Here is a 27525-nt window from a genome sequence, read left to right on the forward strand (position 1 = left end):
GGATTTATTTTGGCTCAGTGCCTCTTGCAGGGGACTGTGCTGTTCAAATACAGTTATTGCCTTTATTTGAGTTTTGACTCCAGAGGAGAGGTTTGCAGAACAGAAGTCCTTTCAGGTGTTGAGTGCCATGTTGACCTGTAAAACAACAAACCAAAAAAAGCTATTCCTCACTTGTATCCAGCTTGTAAGTCAACTCTAACTTTTTGTCTTTTTAACTACTTGAACAAATGTGGTTTGTCTGAAGAAACTCTCTACTGCCCACTGATTCATTTAGCTTTCCTGGGACCTTTCTTGCTATGCAGCTTTATCACAGCGTAGTGAGGAGGTTGATGGGCAAAAGCAAGCCATATGCTGGCGTGTCCCAGTGCAGTTGGAGAATCCGTGTTGAGCAACCATTAATGATAACATTGAGTGTCTGCAATGGCTCGGGAGCATGTAGAGAATTTGCATCCAACAATATTACTTCCTTCTGTGGTGGACTTGAACAAAGGGACTGCAAGCTTAACCGCCACATACAGGAGCTGAGAGGTGCCTTGTTCTAGAGAGAGATATTTTTGTGTTAAGATGAGGCCCAGATAAAGGGAAAGTATCTCTATAACGTGTCAGGGTGTGGAAGGTGGCACCAAGAAACTTGCCACTCATGGTTACTCCAGGTCTTCAGGACAAGCTGCCTTCTGATCACTCACCTCCAGATCATCTGCACCATGGCACGTAAAGAGAGCAGGACTGAAGTGATTACCTTGCTTACAGTGATTTCAGAAAATATATCAATGTGAGCCCAAACAAGACTTTTAATTGCAGTGAAATAAAGAGTTATGGACAAAGGAATTGTTTGTGTCCCCAGGTCTTCATACGTGAAGAGTGGAAGTGGTCCTAGTTTGATCCCTTTCTTTATGGCTCACCTATACGACTTGCAGTACCAGCAGTTAGCATATCTAGGCAGTGAAAAGCAGTGCATGCTGAGGAAGTGAGATAGACTCCATGATGTAATGCATGCAGACAGAAGGAATAATTAGTCATATGGCATTCAAGTTGCTACTAGTTCAGCGTGTTGTATATCATGGAAGGGTGTTTCATGATGACGTGCAAAAAGATGTAAAATAGGCTGTCCCAGAGTGCAATATGGACATAATGGATATTTGTCTGTATTGTAATTCAATCCAGCTGGTTCAGTAAACTTAATTCTGCAACCAGCTGCAAAAAGCAAAACCGGTAGAACTTTAGCATAAACTTTTTCACTAAACTCAGTAAAGCACTTGTGAATGTATGTCACATCTGAAATCAGAGAGTTGCTGCTGGAAATTATATTTTATTCAGATTTGTATTCATTTTTGGAGTGAGGAACAAAAAGATTGAACAAGACTCATAGTAAGAAAGAACACCATGAATGAAGTAAAATTAAGTCCTATTTGCTACCAAAGGATGGACAATATGGCCCGAAGACAGAGAAGGGGTAGCAAAAAACCCCCAAACTTCAGCATACAGATTTTGTTATTATTCTGCTGCAGAAAAAATAGGCTAAAAAGATTATACGTGTGTCGTGGCCCATCAACCTGTAGATTTAATTGAAATAATTCTCAGCAGTCTAAATTCTAGCTAACATCTCAGGTTAGAAATCTGAATATATTTTTTTCTGATCAGTTTTTTCCCACTTCAAATAAGAAAATTCTTGAAAAGATCTATCCTGAAATGTGTTGTTGCAGCAGATCAATGGGACAGCTAAGATTAATAAGGGTTACAGGACTGAACAGTGGAGAAGTTGTATAACTGGACAATTACACATTTCTTTGTAGGAAATCAATTACTTGGGTTCTTCTTGATCATTCAGGTTAAAGGGATAATAGAAGCAGGGAGACATTAGGACCTTTTAATGATTGATAGTAGCTTGTGAGTATTTTTTTTGGCACTGTAAAACTAGCTGTAAGTTTCTAATTACTTTGGAGGGTGAAAAGGCAGGGAAATACTTTTCTGTCTTTATCAAACTGCATCAGAGAAGAGCACAAAAGTGTACCTTTTCTCAAAGATTCACTTCATTACTCCCATTTTCTGTTATTCCTCTGTTATTTTTTCCATTTCTCTGGCTAGTGACCACACATTCAGCCTTTGGCAGGCGTGCAAGTTCGCAGACTGCCGTGTTCACATGGGAGACATGGGCATATAGGAGTGTGAATATGCCTTAGAGTAACATTTATGTGCAACTGGCTTTTAATAAACCACTTGTTTCTTTCCATTGCTCTGCATATGTACAACATCTGATTCCTGGCATCCAAGACCTGCTGACTACCTTTATTATTCATAGGCTTCACTTCATTTGCATAAATGAATATTTGCTCAGAATGTGTCTTACCCTCTTAATAATACAAGAGGGAGGAATAAGGGTTAATGGTGTTTCCTTGCCAATACACACAGGGTAAAAGCAGTCACTCTGAGATTTGGGAAAACAAGGTTCAGAAGGGATGTTGGTGGCAAGGTGCATTTGTTGTAGATGAAAGCTTGTGTTATTCCTGTGTTCAAGATTCTTACACTGAAAAAAACAAGATAAAGGGTCTAAAAAGTTTTTGGGACATTACATTATAAAAGTGTTATGGAAGAAGAAAGATGCTATATAATAAAATGTTCTGGGGACTGAATGTTTTGTGTGTTCTGCTATCTGTGAAAATTGGATGTTACCTAGTGGAACAAAGCCGAGTAATGTCAGACTCAAATCTGTTCACATTACCTCATTAGTTATCCCAAACATCATCAATAGTCTATAAAGAATAGCAGCTGTATTCTCAGAATGCCCAACACGTATACTTTATTAAGTAGTAATCAGATGATTTCTTTGGGAAATGAAGAACTGAACTACTACAAATTATCTTAGATATTTTCCCCCACTAAATTAACATATTTGAATATATCTATAAGTATTTGGTAGTGGATTTTTGGTGCACTTTTACATGAATACATGTATGACCCTGTATGCTGTTTTTCTTTGGTTCGATTTTCCAGCTGCCTGCCCGGTTCTGTGCAGTGGCAATGGTCAATACTCTAAAGGCACCTGCTTATGCTACAGTGGCTGGAAAGGTCCAGAATGTGATGTACCCGTCAGCCAGTGTATTGATCCCTCATGTGGAGGTCATGGTTCCTGCATCGAAGGGAACTGTGTCTGTTCTGTTGGCTATAAAGGAGAAAACTGTGAAGAAGGTAGGACATTTTCTTTCTATGTTGTCAGTTTGTTTTCTGGGGTTTGGAGTTATTTAATGGGTAGAAAAAAAGGAAAGAACAGAAAAAAAATTTAAATGTAAAACTACTGTAGCAGATTATTGTAAGAGAGGGGTAAAAATGTAGTCCATCACAATTTTACTGATCTATCAAAGTTCAGACAAAACTTCTGACCTTCTGTATACATCGTTTTGCAGTATTAAGAGTGTCTCCCGCAAGTAAACCTGAATAATTCCTTTGTTGAAGAGTGAAGATAAATCTTTTCTTATGGATTATATTTATTGAACAATTTAGATGTGAAACACAGAGGAAAAAGGAGCAGCGGTAGACAAAATTGTATAGCTGCAGCTCCACACAAAGCAAACATATCAGTCACTATTAAGACAGAAGTTGATGAAACAAATTTGAAAGACTTAGGTATCCATGTTACTTACAGACTTCATGTAGGGCAAATTACCCCTGTTAGCTGCAATCATATGGGATTAAAGAAAGGTAGATGGCGCACACAAATGATAACTGTCCTTTAAATGCAGAAAAGCTCTTCAAGTTGAAAGTGTCCAATTCCTTGTGTACATAGAATGAGCAAATTTAACAAAATAACCCATGCAAAATGTGGTCATAGATTAAGCTCGGTATTGGTTTTATTCACAGTGTTTTCTCTTAGAATGCACAACATGAATTGGACTGCTTTTCTTTTTAAAATACATTATAGTATGGTTTTAAAAGAGAATTGAACTCCCCGGACAATTGCTAAATAGACAGTTCAGCACATCCTCAGAGCAGTAATAGTTCAAGCTACTTTATGATGACATTCCAGAGCTTATTAATCCTCCAAAAGGAAGAGCAGTTTGAGGACTAAAGTGATAGGACTGGAGCTGCATGGTTTTATGACTAGGACTAAAGAGTCTCTATGGACTATTCTGAGTGGGATGCAGAGCTGTCCACCACGTGTATCAATTTTTATCTTGCCCTATAGTAAACAGCTGTTTCTCCCATCAGAAAACAAAGGGAAGAGAACTGCAGGGACCTGAACCACTAAGGGCTTTATTCTTTGGGCGTGGACTGCAGTCATCGCCTTTAGGACATGATCTTGCATTAGTCTGAGGGAACTTATTTTGCTAAAAGCAAAAAAAAGCAAGGATCCTCACTAGGGGGTCTGGCAACACTGAAACTGTTTGTTCAGTTCATTCCTCTCATCTCCTTCCAGAAAAGCTTCACAAGCTCTAATCCAGAACTCAGTTGAAGTCAGTAGAGTTTTTCCATTGTTTTTAATGGGTTACGTTTTAAGCTATATCCAGAAAATTCTGTAACGTCCTTTTTGTCTGCTAGAATTGATGGTTCTCAGTTCACCCTGTGTGTGTGATTATAGGAAATACGCAAAAATTCTCTGAAATGCCTTGCCATAGCTAGCATTCTCATCGAAACAAAAGAAGGAAAAGACTGTCTTTAGCATGCTCTACAACATCCAGTCTATTCCCCGGGAATGTGGAAACTCTCTTTCTGGTACTAACTGCAATTGTTTCCTTAGTCTAATTAAGTTATATAAATTTCATCATGTTTTGCGTTGTCATATAAATGCTCGTATTATTAGAGAGACTATGGTAGATGGCCTAAAATTATCTTTCTTTCATTTGATTCTGTAAATTTTACCTTGTAAGCAGTTCCTCCCTCATCTTGATTGTAATTTCCAGCTACTTACACGGAATTCTCTCTCCACTTTCAGTTGTCTGAATGGCTGTGGTATATCTGAGGTAGACATCTTGAATCCCCTATAACTCCTATAAGAGAAATAGGCTCTCGTAGTGCTTAATTCAGCTTATCCTAAGGTGAATGTTTGAAATGGGTGAAACAAACACATCACCAACTCCAGAGAAGTTTATAGAACAGGCTAGTGCATATCTTCTTGCGAAGGTGTTGTTAACACCATTCAAAGTTGGAAACGCTACAAAACATTGTCAGTCAACAAAGTATTTTGGGAGGTGAATTACTACGTGAGGTGAAAGGACATCTATCATTTAATCAACAGTGTGCTTGAAAGGATAAGTTTTTTCTTAAAAAGATAAATGGATTACAAAGGCAGGAGGTATTGACTGCAAACTTGGAAGGGGCCAGTAACATGACAAGAAAGGTTAAAATAACCTTTTGCATACATCATTGGGCAATAAGTAAGTCAATAAATTAATTTACAAATAAATAAAAAACAACCATCATGTTTCTATTCTAAAACTCCATTTCTTCTGTACATATTTCTCACATTAATTCAAGAGCTACAGGAAAAAGGGTATAATATGGAGTGGTGTCTCTCCAGTTGCAGGTAATCATCTGGTCTTATTCTAATTCATGCAAAACCTTTAAATTCTACTATTCTAATGGTAGAACGATACAAATAAATATATTTGTATTTATATATAATATATGAAATTTCCTCTATTGATTTAAGCTTCCAAAAGGAATGGCGAAGGTTGATTCATTCGCCATTTTCCAACTAGGATATTGAATTAGAACAAGTGGGTCAGCATTTTTTTCTTCCCGTTAGCTTTTTATTTCTGATTTTCATCGTGGTCATATTGTTCAAACAATTTACCTGAAATGAAAGTGGCACCAAAATCAATATTTGTGATGCACAGTTTTTGCAGCATAAACACTGTTGTTCTATTAACAAATTTGCACACAAGATGAAGTGGCGTATTTGTCAGGTTTCGTTCAATCTGGTTTAGGGGGAGACAAGTGAAATTGCCCGGTTGGGTTAAGTTAGGGGTGGGCTTCTTGTCAGTTTCACGGTCGAGTCATTTTTCAATGACATTTAACTTTGTAAGTCTAATTCATGGCTCTTTGGGGGTTTCATGGTACATATTGTTGAGAAAACTCCTTGACCTCCTTTTTTGTCCTTCGGGATATAAATTGTTTTCAGTACCTTTTTTGTCAAACCTACAGAGGGCCCAATACTAAATGAGCTCTAATGATCTGAGCTGCCAAGGGGCTATGAGTTCCAAGTCTAACGTACTTACATGCTAAGGCGCGTTCTCCTTTGTTTAAACACCAAAGAACCTCCATTTATAAATCCTTATTAAATACCATTGTAAACCCTTCTAAAGACTCGGGGCCAGAACCTTTGCAGCATAAGTCAGTGTAGTTCTATTGCAGGTAATCATGTTATGCTAATTTTAGCAGCTGAGGATCTGGCCTAAGATGATAACTCTAAAAGCACGTATTAAAATAGAACAAGATTTGAGTTCAAAGCAAAAACTCCCTTCAATTTAAACTTTGAAAGCTATTACTTACCCATATGATAGAACAAAACAGCTATAAAGTATATTTGTCCAGAACAAAGGACAAAGGTGGTTAGCGTGTTATTCTATAAAACAAGGGAGATTGGAGGCTTAGGGGTATTGATGAGCTTATTCTGTGGAAATAAATCTCAGATGCATGAATACTGTAATTCAGGATACAGGAAAGACAGTTAATTTATGTAGCAGAAGGTGGTGTTTTTCATATGCTCTGCATTGCTTTCATTATTACTTTCATTTGAGAAGGAAGATGATACATTTCCGACATGGAGAGTCCATTAGGACTCATCAATATCTCCTAAAGTTAGCTGTCCTGCCACATGCAGTGTTATACACAAATTACCCTTTTAAATTTTCCATTAAAATATCATAATCTAAAAAAAAAAAAAAATAGAATAGACTAAATTTAGGGGGAAAATGTAACCTTCATCCTAAAAGTAAATTGACCATTAAATCTTTGTGTTCTTTATTTCTTTATTCAATCAGATTGTTTTATCACAGCTCTGTGTCTATTGGGTTCAACAGAAATGGTATGAAAGACTTATTCTAAACTTTGGACAGTTTCTAATCAAGCATTCTGGATAATTTTAAAACAATTTATGAATTTATCAAATCTTATCTGAGCTGAACCACAAAACAATCTTGGTTTACCTATAAATACAAAATTGCATTATAATATTTTCATGTCCAATTAACTAAGCATTAAATCTTAAAAAAAAATAAAAAAGAAAAAGAAAAAAACTATAGCCAGTGTCATCGTTACAATGAAAATCTTGTAAGAAATCTTATAGTAATTTATTCCTGTACTACTGTGATCTGAATTAAAATAAAAACTATTATGATAACTCATGTTATTGCATCTCTAAATGTGCCTGCCTCTATCCTATGTGTCATATCTAATCTATATACTTAGTTTAAATGTTCTGCAGCTACATAAAATAATTTGACAAGACTTATGTTTATAGAAAAGTTGAGATTTGAAAGATCAAGTATTGTTCACATAAGGTAGAGTGAAAATGTCTCTGCCTTAATTTAGAAGGATCAATTTGGAAAAGATGAGAGATAAATCACTTTCATTATAAACTCAGATCTTCCTGGAGCTGCAAGAGAGAATGCCAATCATTCTTGGTCCTGCTGTTGTGAGCTAATATATACCAGTCATGAGATGAATTCATTTTATTTAGGACATGAATTTGACCTTGGCCCTCAATTCCACAGCAAAAGGCGGTTGGTAAAGCCTCTATGTTGGTATTTGTGTTAGAGCATAGTATACTTATACAAATTCATGATAGAAGATAAAAATTTGGAAAACCATAATGTTACTGATAGAGTTTATTTGGAAGACAGCTCATAACATTCCTTTATTTATCAGGATTGAAATAGCAACTGAAATTTCATTGGATGATTTTCCATCATAACTATTTTCGCTTTCTTATTCTGTTGTTTCTGGATTGAGAAAAGGTGAAATCCATACCTATATCTGTTTCTCTTTATTTCTTTAAGAGGAATTATCTGCTGGTTAGAATATGGGTTGAAGTAACTAGGACTCTCGATTTCACAGCTCAGCTACTAATAGACCACGAATCAAATATTCAGAAGTGCCTGAATAATTTAGGAGTCTAAATGAAGCTGAAAGCCACTGATATTTTGACTTCTAGGTACTTAAAGTGGGTATCATAACGTTAGTCTCACAATGCTCTAGCATTTCTATAGTAATAATAGCGGTATTGATGAAGATACTCCAAAGAAAAATATCCTTTAAAAAGTGCAATTTATTCAGTTATTTTTTTTATTTTGATGTTTAAATATAGTACATGATTCATTGGAACTTCAATGTATTTCAGAAGAAATGTCCCCAGGTGAAGGCGTGTGTGCGGAACTCTTACTATATATATTTAAGTGTTATTTTTAAGTCTTCGTGCTTCTTCACTACAGCGTTCCTGCAGTAAGCTTTCATTGTTCAGTCAAACCCTGTTTTATTTGGAGCTAATGTAAAACAAATTACATCGCACTTTCCCATTCTCAGACCAGGTGTTAATATGACTTGAAGAACTACATCAATTTGCTTTATTTATCACAGTGATACAAACTTTTCAGAGCACGCATCTACATGTTTTCCAAAGATCCTATTCTGTGAACTGACCTTTCTCTACGTTGTTTTTGTTTTCTTCTGCAGTTGACTGCTTAGATCCAACGTGCTCCAACCACGGGGTCTGTGTGAATGGAGAATGTCTCTGCAGCCCAGGTTGGGGTGGAATAAATTGTGAGCTTCCCAGAGCCCAGTGTCCAGACCAGTGTAGTGGGCACGGTACCTACCTGTCTGACACAGGTCTTTGTAGCTGTGATCCCAACTGGATGGGCCCTGACTGCTCCGTTGGTAAGAAAAAGATTTTTTCCTGCTTTTGCAATGATGTTCTTATTTTGTTAAAATGTTAATATCTATGGCAAGTTTGAAATGCAAATAATTTAGAAAATTGTCTTTGGAACATGTTTGGTCCCGTTTAGCTATGTTGGGAAGAAGCGTGTGTCTATCTTAGATGCTATTTTTTGTGACATTCTTAATTTGGGACTGTCAGCTGGGGGGCGAGGGGGATGCAGGTTAGGAGTTTGTATTTCATTCTAATACTGACCCTCGTTTGGACTGAAAAAGTTACTTAAGTGCTTCACATCTGTTTCCCAACTATAAATGAAAAGTTCCATAATTTATAAATATGCTTATAACATTTGGGGAATGGAAAACACTACAATTCAGTATGTTTTTGGGGTTTGCTTTACTGCGTATCGAAATGCTACTCAAAGAGAAAAATCCCTTTTCAAATAAAGGGTATTTTTCCCTTTTCAGTCATACGTGGAATATTTAAAAAAATAGTTTTAGAGCAAGAACACTAAAAAGCAGGCGCAAAAGCGTAGGCTAAAATATTTCATCCTCTCCAAAGCTACAGTTGTAAAACTTGATTATTCTAACAGCAGGAGCTAAAGAGAAAAAAAACAGTTTTGACAAGACAGCGAATGTTCTATTTGTGGGGAAAAAATACTGGGAATTTTGCATATATGTTGTAAGCTGAACCTTAAGACAGCTGTAGGCCATAAGCAAGTCTCTCAAAATAATATTCCCAGTTTTCAGATACATTCAGTTATTTCTTGAGATTAATGACTTAGAATACCCCACCAGTGAAATTAATATCAAGATGTGTTTTTCCTGCTTCACACATCAGCAGCCAGAAAAATTCGCGAATGAGAGTTTCACTGTCAATTTCTTTGATGATGCATGAGGCAAAAGACCCCTCTGTTTGCTTTCCTACAACTTCAGCTGGCAGAGAGCAGTAGAAGAATTTTTGGACTAAGACACCAGATAACCGAACGTGTTAGGTCAGAATAGGATTCCAAAAGGTCTCCCTTGAAAGTGTCTTTTACCCGTCACTCCTAGAGTCTAAGTGACCCTGAATTGTCACCATTCTCTGCTGAATGAGTTTTAGGTGAGTTTCAGTCTCATTCTTAGCAAATCGATGTCTGTATCAAAATCACCAGAGGTCCAGGTTTGAGTAAAAGAGAGCTACGTGCTCCCCTTCTTCACTGCTGACAGGCCACCTCTGAAACTTGTTTGTATCTGAATAGAGAACGCGGCTCCACAGCAGTTTGTCCGGCACACGTTAGCAGGTCTTTTTAAACAACTTTTTAATATCATTTAGTTTGTTTTTTTAGCAAAAGTTAAATGCTGGTTTTGATCTGAATGTGAACAGGCCAGCTTCTGACAGCGTACAGTTTTCAGCAAAAGCATACCTGTTCTACTCACTTCTCCCTTCATGGCTAGGTTGCTGCTTCTGCCCCGTTGCCACGGACATAAGCTAGCTATAACCTTTATTCTTTTCTTCTCCTAGAAGTGTGCTCTGTAGACTGTGGCACTCACGGGGTGTGCATTGGCGGAGCATGTCGCTGTGAAGAAGGGTGGACAGGAGTGGCGTGTGACCAGCGTGTGTGTCATCCCCGTTGTACGGAGCACGGAACTTGTAAAGATGGGAAATGTGAATGCAGAGAGGGCTGGAATGGGGAGCACTGCACCATTGGTAGGCAAACGACAGGCACCGAAACAGGCACATATTGCTTTCTTTTCATAAATCGTAGAAACATAGTTATTGTTGTGTATTGTAATAGGCTGTTCCTTTAAGGACCCTAGTGCTTTCAAATATTATGTCTGACTCAAAATGTGTTGGGTGAAATGCAGATGAGCTCTTGGAATCGTTTAAAATCAGTAACAAACTGATTTGTAGAGGGAAAAAAAAAAACCAACAACAAATTCCACAGCAAATGAACATTAGTAAGTAAAGATGTAACAAATGGTCCATCACGGTATCATCTGAGCCAAGATTTTCAAACTTAACTAAACATTCCTTTGTGTGAATGGCATCTTTTTTAATTTCCTGGTCTGATGCATCAGTGCCCTCCTGCTATTATACATCACATCTGAAACACATCAGCACCATCACCGCACAGAGCAGGGGTCAAGTTGTGGAGGGATAAGTGTTCCTGGCGTTACAGAAATAGCTCCCTAGCATTCTCCTGTGTTGTGCTGTGACAGTGGGCATGGTGTTTGCATATAGACAATCCCAGCATGGGAGGGCCCTGTCGGTAGTGCAGCATGCTGCTCTACCCTTTCCTAATAGCGTGCTGCTCAGTACAGCATTGGCATCACGCAGAGTGCCGTGACTAACACGATTGCATCTCAGCTGTGATGTGTCAGCCTGGGAAGTTCAAAAAGGTTATACTTACACAAAGCAATGTTGTTCTACCCTCTCAATTACCATGCTTGAAAATTTATTCTGAGGAGGAATTAATTGTTCCTAAATGAAGTTCTTTATTTTGTCTCTACAAGTAGTCAGGTAGTATATTTGGATTATTTTATAAAGTTACTGAAAACAAAGGAAAAAATTGTTATTTTACCTACGCTGAAGTCAAAAATGGGAAATTCTGAGTGATCACATCTCTTCTGAGAAGTCTGAGCAGAATTATCTGGAATAAGAGTATCCAGCTGCTGAGGCAATGTGAGATTCAGGTGAGTGTATTTTTCTCCAGAGAATTTTTGGAGGACTGTGAGGTCCTCCAAAGAACCTTAAACATACCTTAAAAGAAACCTAGTGAGTCCAAATCCAAGGTCATATTGGTTTAATTATCTTAAAGTGGTTAATTTAACAAAGAAAACGAGTAGGTCAATTGAGATTTTCATGGCAATCAGGGACCCTAATGGGACAGTCCTATTACAAGTGAATTGTTATTTCTTTACTTAAAAGTATGGTGAGATTCCTGCATCCCTCAAGCTGTTTTTCTTTTTCATTCCCCTCTGATTTCTCCCTGGATATACAAACCATTTCTGATACACGCGAGTTGGAAACTGAAAGTATACTATTATTGGAGGAAAAACCAAAAACCCAACATATTTTTGGGGCATATCCTTTGATGTTGTGGTGCTGCATGCTTCCCCCACACTATGCTAATGTGATTTAAATCAAAGCTTTTATGACTGAACACTTTGTCACCAGCATAGACGCAGAGTGTTTTTTCACAATTGCTTTCTGACTTCCATCATATCAACATATCTTTGCTAGACTAATCCAGGCATTTTGTTTTGATATTAAGTACTTCCCAGGCCTTTACAAAATGCCTAGTTTTTTTTTTTTTTTTGCATTAAATTGTGTAATAATTGCTTATTTTAAAAGTTGCTGCTTTGCGCAAAATTTGTTTTGCTTTATAATCTTTTAGTAATACGCCTGTGTTTAGAGGTAACTAGTGTATTTCAAGTCTTCATTACTGTGCACACAAAAAGATGCCTTGTACTGAGATCTTAAAAGAATTCTGAAAACTACAAGCTGAACTAGTGAACTCTGAAGTGAGTTTTTAGTCTAATTTTCAGAGCTGTGAAATAAATATTTTCCCTATTATTGAGGTATATAATAAATTCTTCTTTTCAGAGAAAGGGTGATACTGCTGAAGTGATTAAAATATGCATAAGCTTTTTTTGTTTGGTATGTATTAGAAAGATTTCCTTGAAACTTAATGTGAGTCTGCCTGCGGCAAAAATGAGACTAGGGCAAAAAATTTAAGTTTGCCCTTCTAGTTATTGTACATTTAAATTTATGCAGTCATAAATTGCCTGTTGCATGTAGACAGATATATATTCTTGTGGCAGGCCTGTATGAGTAAGAATTTTCCTATGCTCATATCACGAGGTCTGATTGTGAGGCCATTTACAAAATCACAAAGCATGATGCTGGAAATGGAATTCAGTTCAGAGGGACAGCTCAGCTTGATCCTACTGGTTCGTGTTACGTGGGGCTGAGACAGAGAGACAATTTGGAGGATAAGGGTGGTAAAACCAATTTTTGTCAGTATTTGTACAAAAAATGCTAGAAGTTACCACTGGAAAATTTGTCCTTAGAGTGAATTGATACTTTGGAACAAGGATGAGTTGCTCAAGATGTTTTAAACATTAGTGTGAAGAACTAAAGTGTACTTAAATTTTACGGAAACTCATTTTAATTTAGACTACTTCCTTTATGGTTTAGCTTTCAACTGAAAGGTTGACAGAGCATTTAATGTCAGAATTACTCACTGAGGAGTGTCCACCTAGAACGATAATATTCAGGAATGTAAATTTGATGTAGTCAAACCTTGATTTTTAAATTTTTTTTTAAATTATTTTATTTTTTTAATCCAAAGCCATTGTTTTAGTCCTGTTTGGAAGGTACCTGGCAAACTGCAGAGTCTGTTTGTCCTAAGGCAAAGCCAGGCCAGACCAGAGTAAAATAGTATATAAGCAGAGGTTGAATCTGTCCCTTCCCAGTACATAGTTTGGATTTTCGAATACCCATATTAGGTCTTCAGGAGTAATGAATGTCCAGACTTACCTCACAAGACGTTTGAGAATTTCTCCATATGGGCTTCAAGCAGAAAAATGTGAATCTCGTGGGAGAGTTTATTTACTCTGAATTGCCATTTATTGCTACACCTAGTCTGAAATCTCTTGAAGTCCGTAGAAAAACTTGCTTTGATTCCAGTGACCTTAGGCCAAGCCCCCTTAGAACAAATTGATCTAATTTGTGAGGAGAAAAACCAGGTTTCTATACACAAGCCAAAATACATTTTCTTTTGTCTGTGTTCCTTTACCAGTTTCATGTGCTATATTCACATGGCAGTGGAAAAGAAATCGTTATAGCAACCTGCAGGTATCCAAGTTCGTTCAGATTATTTTATTCCATTTAATATCAAATTAGGCCTTTATAGATAGTTGACAGAATGCACACTCTTTGGCATTTCGATGTTGAGTATCTAAGCTCAAAAAAATTGCCAAAAGCGCAGTTTCTCTCTGCATTACCTGCATTTTAAGAAAAACACTCTGAAAAGTCTCCCAGAATGCCACTGTTAGCTCAGTGTTAACAAGCTGTTTGTGCAAAGCACCTTTTACCTATGCGCAGCAATAGAATTACTTACAAAAATCAGTGAATGCAAATTCCAAGTTACACAGATTTTGATAAATCTATATCCAAATAATATAAAAATGAAAGGGGTGGTGTTTGGTCTTGCTCAAATGCTGTACGTAGCAGAGCAGAACTCTACACCAGGCACTACATTTCACTTTGCTACTTCAGGTGAGAAGAAAAATTGCTTACTGATGATAAAGAAAATGAATCTTTTCCCAGTGCAAAAATAGACCTGTCAGGATATGTTTATTAAGTGATTACTATTCATTGATTGCAATTATGGAGGAAGTTATAACTAAATAATAGTGGGTAATCTAGATGAAGAAAAAAATCTTGGAAAACTAATAACAAAGCAAAAGACTAAGATATAGCAGTTGCTAAATCTTGAACCAATTTCATGCCAGAATTTTAAGACAGAGGATTTGGCTTTTGCTTGAATCATGTGAGTGTTGTTAAAGCATGCTGTTATAAAACAGATCTGTTACTTTCACTGAAAATAATATTTGGATGTTTAAAACTGTTGGTTTTAAACTGTTGTGGATGGTGTTCTCATATAAACTATCAGGATTGTATACTAAGGACAGTGTGATATATATGGAGAACTTAAGAAACAGTCAAACCTACAATTTTAAAAGCATAATTCTATCTGTAATTCATATCGCTGCAGCATGAAATATGACTATTATTAAGTCATTGGTAAAAATCTCACCGAGAAACCAATGAAACCAGGATTTAATCCTAAATATTTATGAGTAAAATTTAAAAGTCTGCAAACATATTGTATCTTGTAAGGTAAGCTCTCACCAGAAGACGATATGTGAGGTTTTCTTTGTGGCAGCCTGTCATATTCGCAAAGCCTTGCTCTTGTCTGCTCACGTCCTATGTTAGATGTAGGTTAAGCAATCCTGCTTTCAGGCAGAAAGTGGCAAAAGATTGTAGTAAAGGCTATTTGATAAAACGGATACCCTGCTGCAGATTATGATCAAGACAATTCTTATCTTCTTTGTTCCTTTTTATTTTTTTTTTTATTTCCAATGCAAACGAGCTGTACCCCCTTTGACAGCCATAGAAGCTGAACCTCCAACTACCTACCTGCTAGGCAGAACACAAGCAGGGATGATGTGTGCATCCCTGCAGACTCTGCTGCCTGGCCTTGGTACTGCTTTTCTGAATCTGACTCCAGAGGTGGGGATCTGCCACTCCCTTTCCTCCACTGGGTCCGTGGCCTCTGTACTGAAATGTCAAATGGTAGGACCTGTTCCTTAGTAAATAATGGATTTGGAAATCTGTATTAGCCCTATGCCTTATCTTCTATGTTTTCAGGGCCTTGAATAAAGAAGAAAGATTTGAAAGCAGCACGATCCTGTCACCTACATGGTGGGAGATAACGTAAAATTTTCAATGCATAAAAATGCACAGGAAAAAGAGAGGACTCTCCGAGCCGGGGGTGATTAAGATAAAAAGTTTAAGTTACAGTACGGGAGATTTGGGTTAGGTGTTAGGAAAAACCTTGTACCAGTAAATGAAAAACTGAAGTAGATTGTCGAAGGAAGTTGTGGAATCCTCATCAATGGAGCTTTTAACAATTTAGACAAACATCTGTCAGGAATAGCAAAGAGGTAATTCATCCTGCCATGGGGCAGAAAGCTGACTAGAAAATCATTGAACTATACGAGCTCTCTTCCAGTCTGATTTTAAATGAGCTTTAAAGGAAGCATTCTTTCTAAGTACCTTATTTTATAATGGCCTATATTAAGATCTGTACTGTCATCCCCTTTAAGAATCTAATGCCGCTCTTAGAAGTAGAATTGATCATTTCTCCACCCAAGGAGACTAATCTGTGTGTTCTGTATTTGCAGAACAATGGGTTGTCAATGTATATATTGACCCACTCTGAAACATCCAAACAAAGAGCAAATATTACGCCCGGTAGGTAAATACTTCAAATCCTCTCCCTTTGAAGTACCAAGACTCACCCAGCTGAACACTAGATGGATAGTATTCCACCTCTGTTTTTACTAAAAAAATGTTTACTAAAAATTTTTTTTCCCCAAGTGTCTTGGGATGACTGTGCCCTTTCCAGCTTTTAGACATGTTTATATTTATTGTAGACTGGAAGGAATACCACATATAAAGTGTAAAGATTTAGATTTTTACCTTATCATGAAGTCAATTATCGATAGAAACATTAATAATGCAGCATTGTGTTATCTTTGGATACAGCAGGATATTTTTGTCCCATGATAATGCTTTTTGTGTCAAAGATTTTTTTCTTCTACTACTGATTTTTCTTGTAATTACAATGGTAATGATTCAAAGATGAGGCAATTTTCAGGAGAGATGGAAAGTGTGTGGGAGGAGACAGTGGAAAGCCATCGTATCTGACAACGAGCAATTTAGAAGGAGCTAGATGTATTAGACTTCTCCAATGCACTTCTAACTTAAAAGTAATCTGTAACAGTTTATAACATATCAAGGCATAAAAAAATCTCTAACGATGGTGATAGAAATTTAGATTGCATGCTCTGTAGAGGGAGGAACACATTTTTTCATTTTATTTGAAAAACGCATAGAATATTTGGGTCATGACCACTTTTCATGACTGATGATACAGAAACATGTTGGTAATATATATGATGACATGACCAAAAACGTTAGAGACATTGGCTGTTTCTGTATCTGCAGATTCAGGTTCATCACCTGTATAATACAATCACCCTATTGTCTTTACACCTGGTAGCAGGTTTCTTGATAAGCACATCTGTGACGCAGTGTTTAAGGTACGTGGTGTCAAGCTTTCATTTGGAGTGTGAGAGGGTGGTTCCCTCACCATGCATCTCTTCAGCAAAACAGAAGAGTAGCAGATACCTCATGAATTAATCTGAGAGATTCTCAACGATTTCTGTCATTCTCTGCACATAATTTACATTTTAATTTCCATCATGCAAGCATAGAGAGACTCATAAGGTAGAAGTTTTCCTTATAAAGCGACGTTTTGGTCACGTATGTTATATTATATCATGTTACATTTTATAACCAAACCCAGGGAAATGTACTAGTTAATGAGACCAGTGGTCATCTAGTCCAACATCACCATGCTTCAGTAAAGATGCAAGTTCCCAGTAAATAAGCAATTAGAAATTTCTTCCTGGAAAGATAATGCTCTTTTTATGTTAGAATCATTTAGAATTTAGAATCATCATGATAGAATCATTTAGGTTGGAAAGGACCTTTAAGATCATCGAGTCCAACCATTAACCTAATACTGCCAAGTCCACCAAGAGGCCATTTCCTCTCGTCCTATCACTAGTTACTTGGGAGAAGAGACCGACCCCCACCTCGCTACAACCTCCTTTCAGGGAGTTGTAGAGAGCGATGAGGTCTCCCCTCAGCCTCCTTTTCTCCAGGCTAAACAACTCCAGTTCCCTCAGCCGCTCCTCAGAAGCCTTGTGCTCTAGACCCTTCACCAGCTTTGTTGCCCTTCTCTGGACACGCTCCAGCTCCAGGACATTGAGTCCTTCTTGTAGTGAGGGGCCCAAAACTGAACACAGTATTCGAGGTGCGGCCTCACCAGTGCCGAGTACAGGGGCATGATCACTTCCCTACTCCTGCTGGCCACACTATTTCTGATACAGGCCAGGATGCCCTTGGCCTTCTTGGCCACCTGGGCACACTGCCGGCTCATGTTCAGCCGGCTGTCGACCAGCACCGCCAGGTCCTTTTCCTCTGGGCAGCTCTCCAGCCACTCTTCCCCAGGCCAATCTTTTCCAACTGCATTTGCTATTGGGGTGCTTTCTTGGTTTTGTAAATGTGTCATCTTTTATTTCACCTTCAAAACTTCTGAATAAAATCTCTTGGCTGTAAAGTCCCCAGATTAGACACTGTCTAAATAGCTCTTGTTTTGAATCTCATGCTAACTTTTGTTTCTGATTTATAACTGTAAATTCCTATCCCAGTAACTAAAATATACTTTGCGACTTTTCTGTATGAGGGATGAGTAAACTTTCTAAACACTTTCTGTAGCACTAAGGAATCCAGAACTACCATATGTATCCTCTTACTTTATCATAGCTGAGCAAGATAGCTGATTATATATATTTGGAAGGAAATATTCTATGTAGAGATTTGTATACAGTGAGAGTGGTTTGACTTTCAGGGAATTTAGGAACAGAATTCCTTTTCATCTGCAGATTTTACACGGGGCAGCTGGGGATCTTTTTTGCTAAAAGGCAAGCTTATTCATGAGAAAGAACTTTCCTGTTTGCATTCTTTGCTGAGGGCTTCCTGTAAATGATTGAAATATGTCACAGTGCAGTATCAGAACACTTGAGTGGCTTTTTTCTTTCTCTGTATATTGGGTATTTGCAGAACATGACCTTGCTTCTTCCCTTTCTAGCCCAAAAAAATTTAATGAGTGTGTTTTCAGCAAAGCTTCCTGCATTTTGTCTGGTACTTCAAAGATGCACCCAGCAGATACTGGTGAATAGTTTCCCAAACTAAAATCAGGTTTCTTTTTTCTCCTTTTGGAGGGGCTTCCACATGTGTTATATTGATTTTCTGGCCAATTCTTGAACTCTTAAAAGACCACAAAAAGAGGGGGAGGGCAATCAATCAGGCAGGTGATCTAACTTTTGAAAAGGCAAAGCTGATTTTGCCGTTCATAGGAGTATTCACAGCGTCAGGCAATCTTCTCTTCTTCCACAGATAACGTTTTCTGTGTTATTTTGTACCCTGTGGTGTCAAGCACAGCTTCAGCAAGTGAGTGAATTACATGGTGTTGCCGGATACAAAACAACAAAGACAGGAATGCTTGTGAGAGGTCAGTGACATAGATTGTATAGAGGTAGGAAGGTAGCACCAGATCTTGAGAAATATATATGTATAGACATATATATAATATTTATACTTACTAAGAAACAAATACAATAGAGAACAGTGTCTGCCCATCCTTTTGAGGCCTGCATGTTAAAGATATTTTTTCCTTAATCACTTGCATTCTTGCTTATACATTCTCAAAGTATAATTCTTGTATCTTCAATATCAGTTTCACATAATCTTTCATGCTTGAAGATGCAAATAAAGCCAAATGTGTTTTGCCTGACTGCTGCAAACTCGATGGAATAACCCAAAAGACACAAGGCTTTACTTTTTCAGCTTCTTGTCAATTTTGTCTCTGATTCCTACATAATATCAAATTAACAGTAGGATGCATTAGAAGTTAGAGGCTTGTCTTGCTAAGATATTTGATGCTTTTGAAATTCTCTACTTAGTATTTTCTTAGTTTAATGTTGTATTAAAAATATTAGTGTCAAAAAGAAAAAGGAAAAAATGGCCTCCGTAGCATCTCTGAAGTGTCAGTTCAGGATTTTGCTGTGTGATCTATTTAGGGCTTTGGGGGAAAAATGAAACTATTGAAAGCTTTCTCTTTTTGAACTGTCAGTTATCTCTTGTGCAGTAACTACTCACTGAGGATGAAATACACACTGGTGTTGAATATTGATACATCCTTCTTTCACTAAAAGCCCTTACTAAGACAATTTCTTAAAAGATCTTAAGGATTGAATGTGGGGACTTGTTCAGGGTACCATCTATGAGGTATCTTGAGCCATTCTTATTGAACAAAGTTTTTACAGAATTTATGTTATTCGACTCTTCTCTTGTTCTTTCTTTCCATTCCTATTCTGACCTGCTTATGAAATGCTTATTAGGATAACCTCGCTTCTGGAGATTATTCCTGTAGGTAGCCTCAGTCTATTTCATTTTAGATACAGTTTTTCTATACGTGTAAAAAGAAGCAAAGTTTTCTGTCCAACAGAAATCATCATATAATGTAGTATATCTCGTTTGCTCAAAGAAATTACAAACATCATTTATGTAACTGAAATGTGAGAACTAAATACAAACCTGAGTGTTCTTGAAGGTGTTTGGGTCTGAGGTTATGGTCCATGTTCATTTCTGTATATTGAAAGTGCAGGTAGTTGGAGTAATACTGGGGTCGTTATTACCTGATATATAGCTGCCATGAAAATTGGAACTAAGTGTTTAGATTTCTGCAATTTCCAGGACATACTTCTGTAGTGTTTTCAGCGATATAGTATTGATTGACATATAACTGTCCATCTCATTCTGTCAGTTGTATTCAAAACCCATCCATGCTGAGATAGATAGGGACAAAGCAATACTGGTGTCTCATTAGTCTAGCAGCAGTTCACAGTCATAGTACTAAAAGCTGAAGGAAAAGTGGGACGTGGAAATTAAGGTTACTGTATTTATCCTCATTCTCTCTTCATTCAATAACAGGATTAGAGCAGAAAGGATTCATGGTCCAGCTGTCTCCTTGAAGATTTTTGAATCTGAGAGCTGACCCTTGGCACTGGGTGCTACACACTTGACTTGAATATTTCACTCTAAATAAGTACCTCTCCTAAACAGTTAAGCGGTTTTCATGGAAAAGTAGTAACTTCTGCTTTCATAAAGACTTCAGTGTGACATGGATCATAACATTACACCTAATGAAAATCTAGGCAGAGGAGACATGTTTGTCTGCTTATCCATGTAAAGCTTTTCTCCCTCTCATTCTACTAAACTTAAAAGATACTTTTACTCCCGCCTTACTGTAATCTGCCAGTTCTATGGCCCATGACCGATGTCTAACATCTGGGATTCATTGCCTGTTCTTGTGCTGTCTCATTGGTTATTGGGAGCCACGCAGTGAGTCCCAGATGTTCAAGGGTAAAACAGTTTCTGCATTCTCTCAAACACAGCTTACATAATGGCACCTAAGTCCTACCCAACTCATTTGTATTTTCTCTGTTGTTCAATGCCTTTTAAAAGGCTGTGAGTTTCCTGCATTCTGTAAATAGGGAGCCGTAATTTTGACAAACTGCCAATCCATGTCAGGGTTTATTGCTTTTTCCTAGTCCCATTGTATTTTTGGTTTCTATTCACAGTTTTTAACAGTCCAGTGCGGAGCAGGTTGATCAACTCAGCATCAATAGAGTGTGGCCTGCTTTTCAAATGCTGCAAAATAAGATATCATACAAAATAGCTGCAAGGAAAGGTTTAACTATTTCTTCTTAAATGTTCTGGAGTGATTAGGGTAGACTGAACTACATGAGCTGATAGTTAATCTTTCATATAAGTAAAAAGTACATACACTTTTAACATTTTAGTATATTTTTACAGAAACCCCTACAAAGTAAAGATGACTCTCTTCTGTATTCATTCCAGTTAATTATAAAATTGCAGATGACATTTGTTTTTAGGTAGATGTTGAAAGAGTAAAGTTATTCATGAGTGTGACAAATGAGTAAGATTCATAATGCATCTAGACCACATATGTTTTAATTTGCCTCCAAATAGTCAGTTTTTCAGAGCATTGAACAACTGAGCTAAAGAACCACAGTACATCAAGATGCAGTCCCTGTTCTGAAGAGAAATAGTAGTGATAATAGCTTTGTTATCTAAGAAATAAATATAATGGTGTAATCATGATTAAAACCCATTCTTTTTAATTAAAAACTAAATCAGTTTGTAGTGAAAAACATTACTAGGTTGTGATTTTAGGCTAGAAACGATACTAGAGGACAATTATCCAAAAGAAGAAATTAACGGGGAAAAAAAAAAATCAGTTTAGGAATAACATGTTTACTTAGAACATGGTGATTCATTGATCTTAAAAGTAGTACTGCTTCAAACACTGTGATTTTCCAATTGTTAGGAATCAAAAGGGATTGCTGAGCTTCTTGTGGAATGAGTTCTTCAAGAATAGCACTGAAGTTTTTGTTTTTGTAAATTCAGCATGCGCAAGCACAAAACCCTAAATGTCCCAGAAGATGTTGATTCTCCTAAAACCAGAGACACATTAGTACAGATGAGAGAACTGACTTTTTGTTTTAACCATGGGGAATACCAGAGAGTAGAACTCAGTTCCTAATGTAGCAAGGTGCCATCAACTTTTCAGCACATTTTAAATATAAACTGATCGGACTTCTTTGCTTTCCATTTAATAAAGCAAGGCAAAATGTGTGTGTGCTGGGTTACAGATCACTTCTCTCTGAAATTAATAGAGGAATTGGCATTATAGCATACAGTTTTACAACGCAAGATAGCGTGCCCAGAATTAAGCAGTTCTAGAAAAGGAAGTTGGGTCTCTCTCTCCCTTTTCCCTATTTTCTTTTATTTTGAAATTGCAGAGTCACTTGCATTTGAACAAGAAAAGTATTACTGAAAGCAGGAAGCCGTGCATCATTATTTACTGCTGAAAAGTGAAAGCACAATATGAATATGTTAAAACGTTAACAGATTCTGATTAATTCTACTCCTTACATATTTTTTTTCAGAGTAATTTGATAACAGTACAGGAAAAATAATGGCAATTTGCCTTTTCTGGTTTGAAAAAAAAATTGAAAAGATGTTTTAGACTTAAGACAGAAAATCACTGCATAGGAGTTTGTTAGGAATATGAAATGAAGGTTGACATTGCTCACTATGCAGCGTTGTTAATAGATAGTTGAATTGGGCAGGGGGAAGTATAGTGACATAGATTTTTATATCCAATGCATCTGTTTGTTGGCTTCTTTGGAAACTAGGGGTAAAATTGCTTTTTGTTACTGCCTCCCTTGGATCGTTATTAATTGATTCTTTATCATGAATCCAATCCATATATATCTTCATTGTGTCCTGTGAATGTTTGAACCTTTTTTTTTTTCCAAAATAAGTCAGAAATATTGATTTAGAATAGAGAAAGCCTTCCATATTTAGAGAAGGGGTTATTAAAGTCAAGGTCACTTTGTTTGTGAGGACTGAGAGGGCAACAGTTGCTTGAAGGAAATACTAGGTGAGTGTTACAGAATAGAAAAGGTTAAGCTTGCGTAAACAGGTCTGCACTCACTCTTTCTCCGTTATTCCTCTACGGAGATGGTTATGATGCAGAAGCCTAAATAATGTATATACTGTGTTACTCTTGCATAGGTAAGTAGAAGGCTGAAGGGGAAATGAAAAAATCTATACTGATGCCCAAGCATTAGCTTGCAGTTGCAGCTCTCCTTCATTCAAATCCAGAGGGGCCTGTAGAGGTTATCAGTTTTATGCTTTTTCATTGGAATCTTTTGTTATATACTCTATAACAATTTTGATTGCTTATATGCTGAAGAAAAAAGCGAATGAAAATTGGTCAGGCCCCCCCCTTAATTTCAAACAGTAGTTCATATCCTTTATCAAAAGACTTACTTACGTATGAGATATCTCTCAGATATCAAAGTTTGTGGATACACTGGTGTCTCCTGAAATTGTTTATATTTTCATACCACATGAAATTTTGTTAAAATAAAATGAAGGCAGCGCTTATTAAAATGCAATGGTTTCTCCATTCCTTTTAATCTTTCAATCTCCCATACACAGGGAATTCAATAAGTAAAGTCTGTCGTCTTTCACCAGTATTTGTATTTCTAGTTACCGTGAAATTCCTAAAATCCTTATTACCTAATTTAAAAGTGTTACTGCATGGAAAGTTTTAAGTATGAGATGCTTTGTAAAGGGAAATATTTATTCAGCAGAATTGAGGTAGTTTAACATATTTGCCTTCCATTCAAAACTGCATCTGTTTATTCAACCTTTATAGTTACAGTTTCCCCTGCTGTACTAAGGATTTTTGTCAGCGTTTCTGAGATAAAACACTGTATTTTTAAAAAATTTCTAGCAAGGCGTATATAATGTATCTGATTTCTTAGGGTGAATGTTCCTATCGATATTAAATGGGAGCTTTCTTAAAAGTTATTTGCAGAATATGCCCCTAGATCTTAATTATTTATTTTATTTTTTGTATTTTATTGCTTCAGATAAAGATGTTATTAAATGTGAGGAGAGGTGTCATTCAAATGTGAACAAATGACAGTAAAGTGAAAAGGAAGATGTCTGTTCTTTACAGCATTGCTTCTATTTTTTTGGTCCTATGACTAAAAATTACAGGTTTATTAAAGATAATGTTTCACAGGGCTACTGCTGCTGATCCCTTACTTGAATTAGGTAACTTCATTCCAGCTTCGGAAATATTTAAAATTAGTAAGCTGTTTCATTCAGAATGAGAAGCAGGTATGCATGCTGGAAAATGCACTTAAATGTCTTCAGTTTACTGATTTGTACCTTGAGGAGAAAGGCGATGTCATTAAACTGCAGGATAGTTTGTCCAGTGAGTGATACCCAGTTAAGAAGGATTTTTGCAAAAACTTCCTAACCGCTTACAGAAGTTATTACAGTAAATTGGATATGCACTATGCCTGATTAAACATATTCCCACATACATATTTACTCTGAAACCTAAAGCCATTCCAAAGTTCACTTTGCTTGATTAAGACCCGTGGAGATCTCATAAACTCAGTAGAGTCAAACTGCATCAATCCTCAGGTGAGAGACCTTCGACTAACATTTTGATGCCGCAAGGTGTTCTTTCGTTAGCTAGTCGTGGAATATAGAGTGGAGTATTAGGGAAGTCCTCTGCAGTTGGAGCTAGGGCAGTACTTCTCCCTTTCTGCTCTGAACTGATGAAATACTGCTGCGCAGTGGGAAAGGCTCCTGTACACTGCTCGGTTTCACGGCTTTGAACAAATCGTTATTGTCTCAAGGAAAGGCTAATTAATACGTGTTTCTAACATGTTCCTTAGAATGTGGTAACAGTTCAGCCATGGGTAAGAAATGAAAAATTATACTATACCCAATTGAAATGATGGGAAACAGGCAGAGTACGGTAACCAAAGTTATAATTTTATTTGAACGCTGAGGGTAAATAACGCTAATTAATAACCTGGATAGAAAACAGAAAAGTAAAATTTCCTTGGCATCTATTTGATATGTTTAGAGATACTATTAGCTCCTCATGCTGTATTTTCAGTGTTGCAAAGAAAGAGCAAATTGCACAAAGGTGTAGCAAATTGTCCTTTAGATGTCCCATGCACAGATTTTTTTTGTTGTTGTTTTGGGGTTTTTTTGTTATTGGAAATTCCTTTTGACTGGTCTTTGTTTTAATAACGTTAAGTCTGCTTTCCACTGTTGTTTTTTTTAAACTGAAGCAAATATCGTGACAACACATGGTTGTGCACCTTTTCACCTGACATGAATCAATTAAGTGGATTAATTCAATGTATCGATCATACAATTGTCTTGCAGCCGAGGTAGAGCTATCTCTAGATATCTTGGCTGCATCTCCAACTCTCTTAGACATTGTGTTTCTCCTCCTGAGAGAAGTGCTCCTAGCAAACAGTCCCATTAGAACTGATAGCATCCTGCCTGTCCCAGCATGGCTTAAAAACTCTGTCAAATGTAGATGCAAGGCAACCAGGCTAAAAGCCTAGTTGGTGCTTCTGATGGCTTCAGTGGAGAAATGGAAAAGAAATGTCCTGTCTATAAGCAGAAAGACTTCAGTATTTGTTCCAGAGAATTAAGGTCACTTCTAGTGAGGCTGGGCAGGAGCAGAGCTATCAGTTGCCAGATAGCAAATATTTTTAATATAAAGCAAGCAGAGCTTAAAGAGTCTTTTGTCTTTCAAATTTGTTCCAAGTACAGATTAAATACTCTTGGCTTTCTTGGGGGCGAAACGGTGAAGATGATCTCTCTAATAGATCAAAATCAGTTTCCCAGCTTTATTTAGTATTTAAATATCAAGACAACTGGCCATGTTTGAAGGATTATGAGGTTTTTTTCCTTCACCACTTAGGCAGATAAAGAAGGAACAAAAAGAGAGCTATCCTATGCTTTGTCTGTGCATGCAGGATTATAAACAGTTTGTTTGTGAAAACAACATTTTTTATTTCTGTAGCTTTTATTAGTTATTTGTGCAGTTGGTAGATATAAAAATTGGAAAATTGCATGATATTCATGAGGCTTATGTATACTGAAAAGGGATGCAGAATGGATGCCTAGCACTTTAGAATTAAAGGCATGTTTATAAAATATATTTTATGATGTCGTGAAATATTAGTCTTCTATCCTACATCTGCCAAACAATTCAGTATACACAAATACTCACATAACTCAGAATGCTTTGTTTATGTATTTTAATTTGTTTTACATGTGTTGCCTGTGTGGTAGAATACTGCTCCTACGTTGTGGGCATTATTTCATCCTTTACATTTGTATATATTTAAACTCCATAAATTCTAGCTCTAACAAACATGTGAGCTATATTCAAATATCCATTATTTTTTGTCACTTCTTAATCGTATTTTACTGTCATGAATATTTAGGATTCCTGCAAGCCAGAAGGGGTATGAGAAGCATTTCGTGTACGTTATCGAGGCTTTTTTCATTCCAAACTATCCCATAATACTTCTTAAAAACTTCTTTTTTTCTTCAGCGCTTTATTTTGATTTTCCTTTGGGACAGCTGAAATGTTTGGACTCTGTAGTCTGAAACCATACAGTGTGCAGCCATTTATTGGACTCCATGTAATTAATACTTTAAGAAGATCAGCTGCAAAATATAATGCATCTGTCTGTGTAGCACTTTTCATCCTGAAGGGGTTCCAAAATTCTGTACTAAATTAAGGGATATTTGCTCATAGAGCATGCTAATCTGTTAACGCAGTAATGGAGGAAAATGCTTACTTATGTTAAGGCTCATATTTATTCTTCTGATAGAGGTAACCTGCACACTTATAGAGGATGTGCATTTCCATACCTGAAATTTAATTACTTAATTATAAATTCTATGCAGACATCGATATCTGATGAATAGCAAGTAATTATTTTGTAATAATGCCTGAGAAAACTGGGATTCCCTGCCCTGAGAATTATGAATTATAAAGCTCTAAAACTGAAGGGGTCATAGATAATTCAGGTTGGAAGGGATGTCAGGAGGTCATCTAGTCCAACCTCTTCCTCAAAGCAGGGTTAGTTATGAGGTCAGACATTAGACTCGGGCCATTAGTTTTTAAGGCAGACTTCCTACAACCCTCTTTATTGTACATTGGATGGGCTGTTACTCACCACACAGTGCCCTAGCTAAGCATCTTCTATAGCATATTGAGCAACATAAGTATATAACATCTGCTTGTTCTCACTGTGGTGCCTTACTTGTGTACGCATGTGTGTGCACACACCCCATTCCCTCACATCTCTGAATTCAAATAGGATTAGAAATACCAGTGTAAACTACTGTTAAGTAGTACTGACATAAGGGAAACAGTTCTGTTTGGTCACTGTAAATGCTGGCTTAGCTTACTAGAGCATTTTGGTTGACTTAAACTCCTCTGCTTTGTAAAGCTATTTGTATATAAAGGAGTTATGGTCAAAGAAATACAATTTATATTTGGAGCAAAACTGGATAATATGTGAGGTGGGTTTTTTTTTAAATATATATGAAAGTACTTACTTACGGAGTAAAGGAATTCATTGCACAGTCTTGAACTGGCTTCTTAAAATCTCCATCTCCTATACACATCGAGCTACAGATGTCATCTATCTGGACTTCTGTAAGGCCTTTGACACGGTCCCCCACAACATCCTTCTCTCTCAACTGGAGAGGTATGGATTTGATGGGTGGACTGTCCGGTGGGTGAGGAATTGGTT

General features: G+C 37.0%; 1 protein-coding gene across 3 annotated transcripts in view; it reads left to right on the forward strand.

The window, feature by feature from the left end:
* The window catches only part of TENM2 (teneurin transmembrane protein 2), a 563241-nt gene that overhangs the window by 467099 nt on the left and 68617 nt on the right, over nt 1–27525 (forward strand). For 2 of the 3 annotated variants that reach the window (XM_009318514.1, XM_009318515.1), the window contains 3 exons: nt 2992–3186; nt 8668–8868; nt 10370–10582. In XM_009318514.1, coding sequence (XP_009316789.1) covers nt 2992–3186; nt 8668–8868; nt 10370–10582 — 609 coding nt within the window. Of the gene's footprint in view, nt 1–2991; nt 3187–8667; nt 8869–10369; nt 10657–27525 lie in introns of those variants that run through there. The other variant, XM_009318516.1, reaches the window with a different exon arrangement.

This window comes from Pygoscelis adeliae, unplaced genomic scaffold (assembly GCF_000699105.1).
Source record: "Pygoscelis adeliae isolate BGI_AS28 unplaced genomic scaffold, ASM69910v1 Scaffold42, whole genome shotgun sequence".
In the NCBI taxonomy this organism is placed as follows: Eukaryota; Metazoa; Chordata; class Aves; order Sphenisciformes; family Spheniscidae; genus Pygoscelis; species Pygoscelis adeliae.